Source organism: Puntigrus tetrazona, unplaced genomic scaffold (assembly GCF_018831695.1).
Source record: "Puntigrus tetrazona isolate hp1 unplaced genomic scaffold, ASM1883169v1 S000000373, whole genome shotgun sequence".
Classification (NCBI taxonomy): domain Eukaryota; kingdom Metazoa; phylum Chordata; class Actinopteri; order Cypriniformes; family Cyprinidae; genus Puntigrus; species Puntigrus tetrazona.
The window spans coordinates 870,001-884,870 of NW_025048028.1; the positions used below are offsets into that span (position 1 = coordinate 870,001).

Below are 14,870 nucleotides of genomic sequence, written 5' to 3' on the forward strand. Positions count from 1 at the left end.
CATTAAATATGTGTGTCTGTGTGTACGCCTCTGCGCATTTTTGCTTCTTTTTATGTAACCTAATGCTGTGAAGTCTGATGTTTTGACATTTAGTTTTATTATTTCTTTTATTTTAGTTATTGTTAGTAAAATTTTTGTAATTTTATTTTTTTATATACTTTTCAGCGACTCAATTGCATAATTCTTTGACCGATACAGTGACCCAAAAGCATTTGGCAACTCGAGTCACATAAAAAAATGTCTGCAAAATATATTAAAAAAAATGGCATAAAAAAAAAAAAGCATAATAATTTAAAGTTTTTATTATTATTATTACATTGTAACTTCCAGGGTGTGCTTCATTATTTAATTTGAGTTATTATTAAAAGGTCTACCATCATAGATAAATATAAAAATTATTATTTAGCAAAAGGTAATAGTAGTAAAAAAAAAAAAAAAGAAGAAAAATATATAATATATTATAATACATTTATAATACAATTTAAAATTATATTTTTATTGTAGTTAAGTAAAATTTTTGCTTTACTTAATGCAGGGATTTCCAAGTATTTGCCAGATTATCTAAAATATTTATTCATAATGCAATTGTATTATTTAATTGATTAGATTTCATCAACTCACAAAGTTCCCTCATTAACCCCAATTTGTAAATCTTTGCTGTAATGCACTTCAGACATACTTTGTCTTGTGTGACCTGAGTGTCCAGTTACATTTTTGAACCCTTATAGATGCTTCGGCTGCAGGTTTTCGACATTTTACGTTGTTTAACGAGCATAACCTCTCTTGAAAAGCGTATAAAGCATCATTGTTGTAGTAACACATCATTAGCAAGCACTATTTTGAGAGAAGATCTCATTTAGTTAAGCTCATTTCACAGTCCTTCAGGCTTATTTTATCCTGAAAGCAATGTGTTTGTGACTTCTTTTAAATCAAAAGTTCAAAAAAGTACAAAAAGTATTCAGAAGTTGCACATTTGCGGTGTTTTAAGCCGGGATTAGATACGTTCACATCTCTGGACTGGCTTCAGATGTTGGGCTTTGACCTTCGGCTGTCCTCTGCCTTCAACCAGAGCGACTAATAACCTTCACCCACTTCCTCTACCTTTCTTTCTCTCGCTCTAACTGAGACTGTTCTCCCCATCTCTCGTCTTTTTTTGTTGTTTTTTTTGCTAACACTTGTTTTATTCTTGCCATCTCTCGCCTCCATCTCATTCTGCTCCTCTTTCTCTCTCGCTGTCTCCTCCTCTTCCTCTTCTCTCTCTTTCTCTTCAGGAGCCTCAGACCACTGTTATCCATAACCCAGTGGATGGGATCAAGGTACATCTTCTGCACCTCCCTCCCCATCCTCTTCCCCTTCATCCTCCACCTTCCTCTCCTCCTTTCTCTGCTTCTGTCGTCTGTTGCCAGTCTCTTTATTCTGTGGTGCGAGCGAGGGTGTTGTTTTGGGTTTGTGAGTGAGCATGTAGTAGCATTAGGATGCCAAAGTGTTCGGGTAAGAGTGTGTTGTTCAATGTTACTTGTTTCAGGTCAAACAATGAAACGGTGTTCATTTGCCTCTTGTTAGACAATACATACATGGTTTAAAGCAGAAACATGGGAAGCTACATATACATGTCTTGCGCTCATTTAATTATTTAGAGGAAATGCAGTAAAAAATTCATGAAATATTATTACAGTTTAAAACGACTTGTCTGTTGTCTATTTGAATACATTACAATTTATTCCTGTGATCCAAAGCTGAATTTTCATTACTTGAAATAATTCTAATATGCTTAAATATGGTTGCAATGCTTAACATCTTCGTTCAAAATGCTTTTTCTTTGTTTAACATTTATTTAAAATAATTATAATACTTTGACATTTTTTATTATTTATATAATCAAAAATATAAATATAATACTGTGACATTTTTTATTATTTATATAATCAAAAATATAAATATTTAATACTGTCACATTTTTGATTATTTAACGCATCCTTGCTGACTAAAATAACTTATTTTAATTTTTTTTTAAAAACTGACTATTGAGCAGTAATGTAAAGTTGTGAAATGCTCGTAAAGTGCTGCTTTATTTAAAAAAAATTGTAGAATTATGCCGTAATGTAAAAATAAAGAAATAAATAAAATCTGAGAAATATCTTGCTTTGTCAAAATGCATAAATGTATAAAATGGCAATTGATTACAATCATGAAGTCTGCTAAAAGAGAAAGCTGTTTTAAGTTTTAGTTTTTTTTTGTATTTAAATGAAAGAAAAATCTGTTTAAACATATATTTAAACAACTTACACAAAATGAAAGAAACAAGCAGTAAAATACTAAAATTGATCTAAAAATAAAACCATATTCAAAATATTAAGAAAAACTTGATATCATCTAATGATACTAAAATGGCTGTTAACCCGTGGGCCCAGACTCATCCAATCACACGATCGCGTTTTTACCAAAAACATGTCCTATCTCCATAATGCTCCTGTCCCTTGATCTCTGGCTGGCCGTCCCATATGCATGGCCACAGCTGGCTGACGTCTGACAGTCCGTTTGCCGCAGCTCAAACCCTCAAGGTGCCTGCGGTGGGCCGATAACTCGCCCACGGGAACCCGTCGAGAGAAATACGAGCTAACGGGGGCTCGGTCATTTGCATTTGTAATACGTCAGAAGCTAAATGAGAGCTATTAAGTGTGAGTGTGTGTGTGTGTGTGTGTGGGTGGTTACATGCATATGCAGAGGGGAGGGTGCAGGCGGCTGCAGCTGCGTTCTCAATGCTGCCATCTGGGAAAGAGACACGGAGACGCACAACACAAGAGCTGGGTTTCATTGAATGCCTGTGTTACAGCCTCACCAGGTGGCTGAGCCTGAGATAAAACCTTCTCAACTGTCTAAGTGTAATATGTATGACTGCATTTGTGGCGATGATTATTCCGTTTGTCTCCGTGGTAGTACTGGCTGTGCTTTATTGGAGTTGCTGTTCGTTGAGTACATGTTTTGGTGGTGTGTGTGTGTGTGTGTGAGCGAAGGTGTGAGGTCGGACACTGATTGCTTTGGTCTGTCCCGCAGGAATCTTCAGACAGCAGCAACACCACCATTGAGGATGAAGACGTCAAAGGTGAGAGGCACCTGTTTTTATTGCACACGCGACTTTTACAGAGTGCTTTGCATTTCTGAAAACGCCACCAAGCGCTATAAAGACACTTTTCGGATACGGTCAAGTCAAATACATCTTTTTGATTCTTCTTCAGCTTCCTGTTTTACTCAGAAACACAAAAGAAATGCAAAAATATTAAGCTGTTTTCAGCATTGATAATAATAAGAAATGTTTTTGAGCAGCATATCGGCATGATATATTAATTTCTGAAGGATCATGTGACGCTGTAGACTGACATCAAATGATACAGAAAATTCAGCTTTGCATCACAGGAATAATTTGTGCTTTAAAATATATTCAAATACAAGACTGTTATTTTAAGTTATTATGAAGAGACTTCTTCAAAAACATTAAAAGTGTTACCAACCTTAAACTTTTGAACAGTAGTGTACACATAATGTAATTTAAAATAATCGATTTACAATAAAATAATAGTAAAAAAAAAAAAAGTTTTTCAAATAAAATAGTTTATTATTAATTTAATTAATTATTTTCAGTTGTTATTAAATATAATAAAAATTACATTTATTTTTTTTATTTTATTTTATTTAACTTTAAAGTGCAGTCACATTGTCTTCTCTTTTAGATAATTTTTTGAAGCCTGAACTGTCCCTAAATGTATTTTGCGCCTGCTACTGTTGGGACATTGTCGTGGCCTTTTGACTTCCTCTCAGTTTGGCTTAATTCTGCTCTCTGCCTCCCTGGGACGTGCGTTTCAGGACACCTTCGGTGTATTTTTATCTGCAGGAGCACTGGAAATGTAAGAGATGGGCTAAGTGGGCTAAGGCTTTGCGTATGTGGTTTTTATTCACACGGGTAAATGTAGGTCCACCTTGCGCTCTTTTTCATTGTGTGGGAATGTGTTCAGAAGTGGGAGGGACGGTTTGTCACCCTTCCACGTAAACGGCTCAGCCTCAATAGCAGGTTAAATGGTGTGTCGTGTTCCACGTCCTCCTTTCTTTCGGTCTCATCTTTCCAATCTCTTCCCGCTCAATAGGGAAAAGCCTAGATAGCAGTTCAGTAAAAGCCCCCTCTGAAGTCAGCCAATCACCTCCGGGCTCCGCCCCCGCCATCTTCTGTAAGTCTGGTCTGCACTCGTTTGGTTTGGCCTGGCTGGTATGCACGGCACCTAACTTCAGAAGATCCTTGTTTTGAGTTTTGCTCTTCTTGAGGCAAATGTGTGTGTGTGTATATATATATATATATATATATATATATATATATAAGGCTAACAAGCTAATCCAAAAACACCCCACCACCTCTCCCTGATCAACTCCCTGCGCAGCAAGTGGAATGGCATGCACACACACCCCTTTGAGACGCATTAGTTTGGATGAGTCTGTCATCTTGCTCCCACCTTCCATCGGTCATCATTACCCTCATGTGTAAACAGCTACCAAGCTGACCGACATCCTGGGCTGCGCTCGTAGGGGCTCTGGACCCTCGGCCGTGGCTGACAGTGAAGCAGCTGCCCACTCCGCACAGTCCCCTCCGCAGACCCCCATCATGCAGAGTGAGTAGAGAGGTCCTAAGCACAGACGCTCATGCACAGGGTCCATAAATGATTTTAATAATTAAAATAATAATTAAAAAAATATTGTTCATTTTATGTGAAATTATTTAATAATGTCTTAAAATATGGTTTGCCGTTAAGGTAATTACTTTTGTAATTATTAGTTAATTAGTAATTATTAATTTTAATGGTTTAAATAATAATGTAGTATATAGATGCGTTAACTTATTAAATGTGATAATGTTTCATTTTTTACATTTTACAATTTGGCTTTATATTTAATAATTATTGCAATAATAATAATAATATTACTACTACTAACTACTAATTTAAAAATAATATATAATATTGATTTAAAGTAGTGGTTTTACTGGTTTTATTTGTTTAAGGGGCAACACACATTAATAAACATGACTGTACTTTGCTAGAAAAGGCTAAAAAGGCTATATTTCATCTGTAGACCATTGATAGAAAGTTAAAAAGTGAAAACAAAAACAGAGCATCTTACCCACACACGTAAATATACGTGTTTATACACTTAATATAAGTTAAGTTAGTTAAGATCAAGCGATTTATTAAGACAAAGTGAACCGTATTCAGGTAGTCATACTGTATGATATTAATATGTCATGCACCATGAGTCCGACCCCCTTCCATGTCTGTTAAAAGTTGCATTAGGCCACTGTTAAATTTTAATGTTGGACCCTCTTCGTGTACCGTCTGCTGGCCCTTTGACTCGTGCTGTTGATGCATACCCTATTCAGTCAGAAACGGCCTCGCCATTGCATCTTGTTATATGTCTGATGTAACTGCCTTTTCATCTCTTCACGTGTTGTCCATCTCTCTCTGTCTCTCACGGTGTGTCGAATCATCATTCTTCCCTTCCCCAACCCGCTCAGCCCGGTTCACAGATCTGGTGAGCAGTGTGGGCCGTGCACCTGTCGCTCAGACGGAGACACCTTCCTCTCGAACCTCAGTGCCCCCTCCCAAACCTCCCCACCACGCGCGCCCCCTCTGTGTCTGCACAGAGTGAGTATATAGTGTGTGTGCTCGCAGCGTAAGGTCAAGTCCACGGTATGCTTTAGAATTAGTTATTACAGCTATTAAACGTAGACAGTATATTAGAGAATATGGAGAATGTGAGTTACATGCACCGTCCAGTCCCTGATCTGTAAAGTCGGTGAGTTACTAGTCGGATGGCTGAAGGTCTGGAATCAATGGTAGCGTTGATTGGCCAAGGCCCGCCCATGAGGCCGTCAAACAACCAATCACAGGTCTTTTCGTTTAGTGTCACATTTTTGGGGCGTGGAAAGTCTACGCTTTTGAAAATCTTTTGCAAAAGGACTGCTCTTGCGCACTGACTCACTTAGCGTTACAAACAAGCTCATTTCTCAGCTGTTTAAGCAAAATACTTATGATGCAGTTGTCAGATTGCAGTGATTTTAAATAATGAAATTTAATCGTAAGCTTGGCGCACAGTTTTGGAGAATTTGATGTTTCCGCACTTGCATGGCCGAAGATGGCCACCGAGCGAACTTTGCCTCAGATGGGTTTTTTTATGCTGTCAAAAAGTCCCATGCACTGGTAAAATAAAAGTATGCTTTGGACACACATTCAAACAGAAAACTTTTTAGTCAAGTAGACACTTAAAAATTCCAAATATCGATTAATATATCAGCTGACCACTATATAAATAAACGTAGATGTTACAAACATATCCAGATTTTTGCATAAAGCGATTTTTGTTATTGAGTGGAGAGCGCACAGTTTATTCGTATTCATTGAAACACCCTTCACAGTGTATGTGATGTAGCACAGTATCTCGCCGCTCGGGTATATCAAACATCTTTTTACTGCTACGGCAAGAAATAAAAAAAGAGGAGTATGTAAGGCCTTAAATAGTCTGCAGGTGAATTTCCATCAACCTTGTAACCAACACATGACATTCGAAAGTAGTCTTCCCTGATAAAAAGCAGCATTTAAGCATGAAGTGACATTTACGGAGTCTAGTTTGTGACAGAGCTGTGATGCGCTTCCATACGTATCCGCTTCAAGGAAGTGGGGCATTTATCAAAGCTGAAGCCACAGGCAGAGACTTTAGATCAGGCCTGCGGTGTCAGATTGACAAGGAGAAACTGAAGGGCATGTCCAGGCCACTAAGCTCCTCTAAAGTGGAGCAGGAAGCTGTGAAGGGAGGGAGTGAGAGAGGGTGAGGAAACCAGAAGTAAGCCGTATCTAAGGATCCAGGAATAGCTCAACTAGCTCCATGCGGTTAACAAGGAAAAGACAGAAGAAGACGAGGAGGAGGAAAGTGGTGGAGATGTTGATTAGATGAAGACGTTTTTGTGAGCCTCTGCATGTGTGAGCGAACAAACTTCATCAGGAGAGAGAGTTTGGTACTAATGAGGAATGGATGAAGGTCTAGATTGAAGATCATGACTGAGAAACCAGGTAAGTCCACAGCAGAGCTGGTGTGTGTTAAATCTCTCAGTCAGGAGGGTTGGGACCTTTTTGACCTCTGGCGGTGATACAGAGCGTTAATTCTTAAGGTTAAGGTTGACATCTGTCTGTTTATGTCATGTACACCAATGAGGAACATTTAGCCTAACTGTAGCACTGTTAGACTGCAGTTTTAAAGTTTAATTAATGCAAAATTCACTTTGCTGTGCTGATGTGTTTCCTGTTGAGACAGGAAGTTGGGGCGGAACATGCACTCTCGCAAAGTTTTTTGTTTGTAAGGTTTTTTTTGGGAAATAAATCATTCTATTCAACAAGAATTCATTGAACTTTCTATCTGAAAACATGTATCATAATTTGCACAAAAATATTAAGCAGCACAAATTTCCAGCTTTGATAATATGAGAAATGTTTCTTGAGCAGCAACTCAGTATATTAGAATGATGTCTGAAGGATGATGTGACACTGATGATAAATTCAGCTTTGTGCCAAAAGAATAAATGACATTTTAAAATGCATTAAAATAAAAAATGTAATAATGTTTCGTAGTATTACCATTGTACTATGCAGCATAAAATATTTATTTATTTATTTTATTATTTTTTTTTTTTGGTCCATTTTGAGCATTTTGAATTTATTTGGTCTTTTAATTCATGTGTCTTTTAATGTAAAGATTAAAATATTCCAATAACTTTTTTTACATAATCATCATTTTGCGAATACGAAAGAAAAGTGGGACTTCTCAGCATGAACTGTATGTGTGTGTATTTACCTGTGTCCCATGTTTTCTCCTGCAGCACGCAAACAGGAAATCATCAAGATTACGGAGCAGCTGATAGAAGCCATCAATAATGGAGACTTTGACGCCTATGCGTATGTTACAGACACATTTCTTACAGACACAAACCACGTTGGCCCAACACATACATACTATATTGTACAAATTTAAGAGCGCCATAGTGACCATTAGTTTGAACTTTCTTCGATATCTCTTCAAAATAAGTTGTCGTTTGTTACCCTTGCTTCTTCTGCAGTCAATTCTGCTCACATGGTGGAGTAACAGTTTTATTAAGAGTATGAAAGTAACCATCCATGTTTGTAGCAGCTACCGGAATAATAATTCACAATGGCATTGTCGTAATAGGAAAATCTGTGACCCTGGATTGACATCCTTTGAACCCGAGGCTTTGGGGAACCTAGTTGAGGGAATGGACTTCCATAGATTCTACTTTGAGAACTGTAAGTGTGTTCAAGCAAAAAAAAAAGACTAAATCACGTGTCTTATAAGTCACGGGAAATGCTAGTGGCACCATGTGCGTGATCTTTCTGTGTGTTTCTCCGCAGTGCTTTCTAAGAACAGCAAGCCCATCCACACCACCATCCTGAACCCTCACGTGCACCTGATCGGAGAAGACGCCGCCTGCATCGCCTACATCCGCCTCACTCAGTTTGTGGATGGACAGGGCCGGCCGCGCAGCAGCCAGTCGGAGGAGACTCGCGTGTGGCACCGCCGGGACTCCAAATGGCAGAACGTTCATTTCCACTGCTCCGGTGCGCCGGCTGCCCCTCTCCAGTGAAGGTGACGTTTTGGAGTATTTTCTGCACATTTTTCATTTTGTTTTCACACTGGAGATCTTTTTGAGGATTCAGAGCTCTTTCACAGGTAGAGTTTGATTTGTTTTGGTTGGTTTCAGAATAAATTCTAGGAGTTCTAGACACCAGGCCTCTGTTGACTTGCAGCAACACCCTAGTGCACATAGTTAAATGCATAAATCAAAAACAATTAAAAAATATACATTATCATCATTAAGAAGAGTTTTTTGCATTAGACATTTACTAAATAATGTTACAATTCATGTTTGCCGTACAGGAATAGACACAACAAAATATCAGTTGTATTCATTAACATTTCATCTAAAGAATTTATTATTAATATCGTAATAAATTAGGGCTTTGACTATTCATGGATCGATTCTGAGATTTTCTGAACCCCTCACGATTCCTCTGGAATCGATTCTGAGCTTTTAACAGCAGATGGCGCTCTACTCTAGTTTTTATTCGCACACTCAAACGCTCATCGCACCTTTGTAATTAGCTTCAACCATTTTGAATTTTATTAAAGAAACACTCCACTTTTTTTGAAAATAGTCTTATTCTCCAACTCTCCCAGAGTTAAAAAGTTGAGTTTTACAATTTTTTTCAATCCATTCAGTCGATCTCCGGGTCTGGCCATAGCACTTTTAGCATAGCTTAGCATAGGTCATTAAATCTGATTAGACCAGAACCATTTCTCTTAAAAATGACCAAAGAATTTCGATATTATTTAAACTATTTAAAACCTGGCAGTTCTGTAGTTACGTTGTGTACGAAGCCCAATGGAAAATGAAAAGTTGCCTTTTTCTAGGCCGATATGACTAGGAACTATACTCTCATTTCGGTGTAATAATCCAGGAAGTTTGCTGCTGTACCATGGCGATGTAACTACAGAAGAGTAAAGGTTTAAATGGGGAAAAAATCTAAACTCTATGGTCATTTATAAATGAGATACTTGTGGTCTAATCAAATTCAATGATCTATGCTAAGCTATGCTAAAAGTTCAGATCAAGGCTGAATGGATTAAAACTGTTTTACTCTGGGGGGAGTTGGAGAATGAGCCTATTTTCAAAAAAAGTGTTAATTTAACGATTATTTTAGGATCAAGTGTGTGTAAAAATTTGGAAACGGTCAGAGTATGGCTGTTTCTGAAGCATGTTAATGCATGGAAGTATGAAATCGCCATGCATTCGGAAAATCTCAGAATCGATCCATGAATCTATTCTGCACCGTCTCAGCCCTACAATAAATACCTGACAACAACTATAAGGTTAGCTTTCAGCTTTGCCATATAGTTATAGAATAAGTTATTTTAAAATTAAATCAAATAGAAAACATTTTTTAAATTTAATTTAATATTTTTAAAACCAAATAAAAACAATGTTAATAAAACCAACAATATTTCAGTTCTACTAAAATAACTAAACTTTCAAATACAATAAAACATTAGTCATCAAACTTTTGAAGAGCTTTACAGTTTAACTTGTTTAAGAAAATGTATATTAATATATATTAATAAATTATTGCCATGCATTTGTAGTTATTATAGAACCATAATATAATTAATTAACATTAATTTTCAATTTGATACATTTTTAGAACATTTAGTGAACGCTGATTTAAAAACAGCGTTTCTGTGTTTTTGTATTTCAGAGGGGCCCTACAACCGATACATTAGATGCGAGTGCCCTTCACGGAGGTGAAGGACAGGGAGGACTGATAGGACGGCAGCAGAGGTCCAGTGTCGGAGCGCTCCGAACCCTCTAGCCTTCCCACGCTGGACACGGCCGTCCTCCCCTGCATGCAATCCGACAGTAATCTCTCTACCTGCTGGGCTGCTCTCGACACACCTCCACCCAGCACGCTCCCGACCAACCGACCCAACGTCTTTATGCCAAGACTCACCACCGACGCAAGAGCAGCACCGCATATATTAATCACTGAGAGCGTTCATAGACTCCAGGTTCCCGTCTAGAGTTCTAATAACCCGCACGATAGCCTTCTTATCCACGGTCCTTCGCGCTCGTCTTTACTCGCCTTATGCCCCCTGTGCCCAGGTACTCCCAAAATACAGTAGATCACGTTTTAATAAAAATATCATTATTATTACTATTGTATTTATTGTTATTGTTACTAATATTGATTATATATGATTATTACTTCCGTCAGGATTCTAAGTATTGCTGTTGTTCTTGAGATTGTATATTTGATGGTCAAATTACTGATGTTTTGTTTTAAAACACTTATTTTTTCTTTTATTATTATTTTTTTTTTTTTAGCATGGATTTACATTTTTTTTTTTTTTTTTGGTGTTCAAGTAATCTGAAGTCTATTTCGGCAGCGCTGTATATGTTTGAGTTCACGGCTCGCTGTTAGAAATAAAAAAAAGCAGCAGCGCACACACGATTTTGAGATTCGAAGCTCATAGTGAATATTCTCACAAATGTGCTGGCGATCAGATTTTCTGTCACCGTGATCAGCGTTTGTATTATCAGGTCACCAATCAGATCTCTCGGAGGCAGCTGACATCATCACATCATTGAGATTCGCCTCGTATATATCTGCAGGTTGCCAAGTTGAATTTCCTTCAAAAAGAGCTGTTTGTCTCTAAATCGGAGAGTAATCTCATGTATTGGCCCTCGATGACCAGCAGCTGATGTGTCCTTCTTGTTGACAATCAGTGCTGATCTGGTTTTATGTAAGTTTCGGTGGTCCGTAAGACTAGAAATGTCTGTTTAAGCTCGTCTTTTTTTTCCTCAAGGGATCTTGTTGAAGGTTTTGAAAGAGTACAGCATGTTGTTTTTGAGGGCCTTTGCTGTAAAGCAACAGCAGCTAATTTACTGCTGTTTCCTGGCCAAGTGTGTTTGAGATTCAAATAGCCATTCTGGATCCTACGGTGATCAGAAACCTGTGAATTTGATCATTTTTCTACCTTACTCACACAGATTCACCTCGACTCAGGCACCTACAGCTATCATTCTTTGTTTTGTTTTGTTTTTTCTGTACACGCAGGTACTTTTTATATATAATTTATGTGGTGTTAAGGCGATACTGTTTTTTGTGGGTTTTTTTTTTTTTTTTTTTTTTTTTTACGGGTGTGTGTGTGTGTGTGCGCGCGCATGTGTACGTGTGTGTGGTTTTACAATACTATGACATTGATATCCTGAATGTGAAAGAATCGTCACTATATTAAAGTGTTGCAAGCCATATTGCACAGAGCGAGAATTTCTGGCGGATTTGTTAGGATGTTTTTGTAATTGTTGTCCTTCCGTCTAGCAGAACTGAAAGACAGTCTTATGTGAATTGCCTAGGGGGGCTTTATGACAACTGGTACGGTTCGTTTTTGATGTCCTGTCAAAAGATTTCTCTCCTACTGAATGTGGGCCGCTACCTGAAGCCACATGACCTTTGTCGAGGCGGCTCAGTGTGTTGATTTTTAAGGAATAGTTCACTCAAAAATAAGGCTTTGATGAAAATTTCCTCATCTATACCCTCAGGCGATACAAGACGTTAACTTCTTTATCCGAACAGAGTTGAAGAATTTAAGCATCACATCAGTTGCGCACCAAAGGGTCCTCTGCAGTGAATGGGTGCCGTCAGAATGAGAGTCTAAACAGCTGATAAAAACATCGCAACAATCCACAAGTAATCCATTATTCCAGTCCACAAAGACATTTATTTCCAGCAATCTTGTTTTGTCCAGTTAAAAGGTCATTTCATCTGAATCGGGAGTGAAATATGCACCAATCAAGTATCATTTATAAGTGAAACGAATATGCATTATGGACTCTTAGTTAAGCCAGAAGCAATAGAATAAAGTTAAAACAAAACTTTATAAATTAAAATGTTTTAATGGATTTGTTTCTTACAAACACGCAGCTTTTGGTTTCACAAGGCATTAACTGATAGACTGGAGTAGTGTGGATTATTGCAACCCTGACGGCACCCATTCACTGCACAGGATCCATTGGTGAGCAAGTGTTGTAATGCTACATTTCTCCGAATTCGTACCAAGGAAACATCTTGGGTGGCCTGAGGGGGAAACACATTTTTAGGTGAACTATGCTTTGAATTTTACCCTGGAATGTGACTTATGTTCATTTTAATGAGAGTTTCAAACTCTATGTAAATGGTGACAAATAACACATCTGCCGCAAACAGCAGTCCGCATGTCAACGAACCGGTGTCATTTCTTTCTTATGTGCGTGTTTAGTATTGCAGACAATAATTGAAAATAAAACCGCTCAACAGATAGATATCTTGTAAAGACTACCGCTGCATAGTGTTAACTTATCTTATAAGTGGAAACTATTTGCATGAACTTCAACTTCACAATAATACCTTTTGGTGAAATTTTTTGTTTCATTGTTTATTTTATACTGAATGCTGGTGATTCTATCTATTTTCTGAGCTTTGTAAGTGCATATGACTATTTTTGTCTAAACATGATGACGATGGTGATGACCATCATGGTAAAACAACTATTCTGATTGTACGGCATGCTTTTGTAAAGGCATTTGTTGTTGTTTGAGCAGTGTTGGTTGCACCCATGGAAAATGTGAAATAATGTGTTTATTAGCTCGGGTTCGCTGCGGTCACACTAGGTCGCGTTATGCATGCGTTTTAATTACGGAATGGATCGTGCTTTGGCTGCCAGTCTGCAAAAGGGACCTCGAATTACGTCTGTGTTCAGTGTCATTTAATCGACGACCTTCATTGTGCTACGCTCAGATGCTGTTTAATCCTTTAGCGGGCGCTCTTTACCACAGCGTTCCGGTTAGAAGAAAAGCGTAACGTTAAAAGACCTCCAAAAGTTCACTCACTGTTCTGCTTGAAAACCGAAACACGATCTTAACGCACTAACAAATTGTGAAACCTAAACGTGTATATGCACCGAATAACCACCAATTGAGTGTTTAATCTGTTATCAGCGGAGTTCTCCTCCGAACACAATGGCCTGTAGGTTGAAACAGTTGAAGTGATGACTAACGTAATCTAATCGGGCCACTAATGGGATGCCGGTGTGTGTCTGAGTGTGTTACACATAAGTGAAAGAGTGAATCAGTATTGTGTTTCTCTAGTGGTGACGCATTGCTGCTCTTACAACATCAAGCCAATTGCTATTTGTAGTATTCACTTTTTCTCCCAATGTCTTTTGTAATATTTTGCTTAAGTTTAATGGCTTCACATTTCTCTGAAGATCAGCCTTCCAACTCTGACCCTTTTTTTTTTTTTTTTTTGTATATAATCTCAAATCCTGCAACGGGATGATGTGGATTTTATTCAGAAATTAGATCGTTACGAAATCTTTGTTTCTCCTGATCAATATTCATATCTGTTCTTCCACTGTGCTCTCCCTCTTTTTCTCTCTATGTGTGCTATAGGAAATGTATTAAGATGTTATCAGTATTATCAATAAAAAGACTATGTCAAATGGTTTTTATGTCTACTGTATATCGTTCTGCTGACAGGGTGATCTTGCTAAAAAAAATTGCGAGGCTTTATCTGAATGACCAGCTGTCTCTGAAAGCTGATAAGATATGAGAAAACGGCATGTGAATTTATTTCACAACTGTGTGTACTTTTGAGTGCTGAGTCACTAAAAACGGTTTGTGTTCAGCGGAAACTATGGCGTAAATACAGAGTACAGAAAGTTGTTTGCCCTTGTTGTCCAGTGCTCTGGCCAAATGAATCAACAATGGCTGTTTACATGCTCATCATTAAGAAAAAGTTTAGGTTATTTCATTATTTTTATTGTATATACTGTTACATTAGTTTATAGCATCAAGTCATATGCTTATAAAATACTAAATATAAGGACAAAATAGATCTTTCAAAGAGTTTAAACGTCAAAAAGTCACCTGATCCATGATTCTTACTGAAGCCTTCCAGAAACTGAAATGCTAAACTTTAATTCAGGTATAAGATGCACAAAGGTTACAGTAAATGTGTAAAACTTTATAACAATGTTTCTTAATATGTACCATGGTTAGATGAAGTTATTTATCAAATGTAATTTGGTTTGCTAAGAACCAGCCGCTTCTTTAATATAAATGGTTATTTTTCAATGTAAATATGTGCGTAATGTGTTTATCTTTGCGTACAAAACGTGCAGGAAAAAGCTCGCGCCGCGCGGCTGACGTCACGCAACCTCGTGACGCGGGA

At 37.7% G+C, this 14,870-nt stretch overlaps 1 protein-coding gene across 43 annotated transcripts in view; it reads left to right on the forward strand.

Moving 5' to 3' along the window:
* The window catches only part of LOC122333736 (calcium/calmodulin-dependent protein kinase type II subunit beta), a 58,574-nt gene extending 44,430 nt beyond the window's left edge, over positions 1 to 14,144 (forward strand). For 10 of the 43 annotated variants that reach the window (XM_043231450.1, XM_043231459.1, XM_043231453.1 and 7 more), the window contains 7 exons: positions 1,272 to 1,316; positions 3,055 to 3,103; positions 4,140 to 4,220; positions 7,910 to 7,985; positions 8,257 to 8,351; positions 8,457 to 8,691; positions 10,359 to 14,144. In XM_043231450.1, coding sequence (XP_043087385.1) covers positions 1,272 to 1,316; positions 3,055 to 3,103; positions 4,140 to 4,220; positions 7,910 to 7,985; positions 8,257 to 8,351; positions 8,457 to 8,689 — 579 coding nt within the window. In that variant the 3' untranslated portion in view covers positions 8,690 to 8,691; positions 10,359 to 14,144. Of the gene's footprint in view, positions 1 to 1,271; positions 1,317 to 3,054; positions 3,104 to 4,139; positions 4,221 to 4,535; positions 4,656 to 5,554; positions 5,685 to 7,909; positions 7,986 to 8,256; positions 8,352 to 8,456; positions 8,692 to 10,358 lie in introns of those variants that run through there. The other 33 variants (XM_043231455.1, XM_043231456.1, XM_043231466.1 and 30 more) reach the window with 6 other exon arrangements.
* Positions 14,145 to 14,870: the final 726 nt, after the last annotated feature.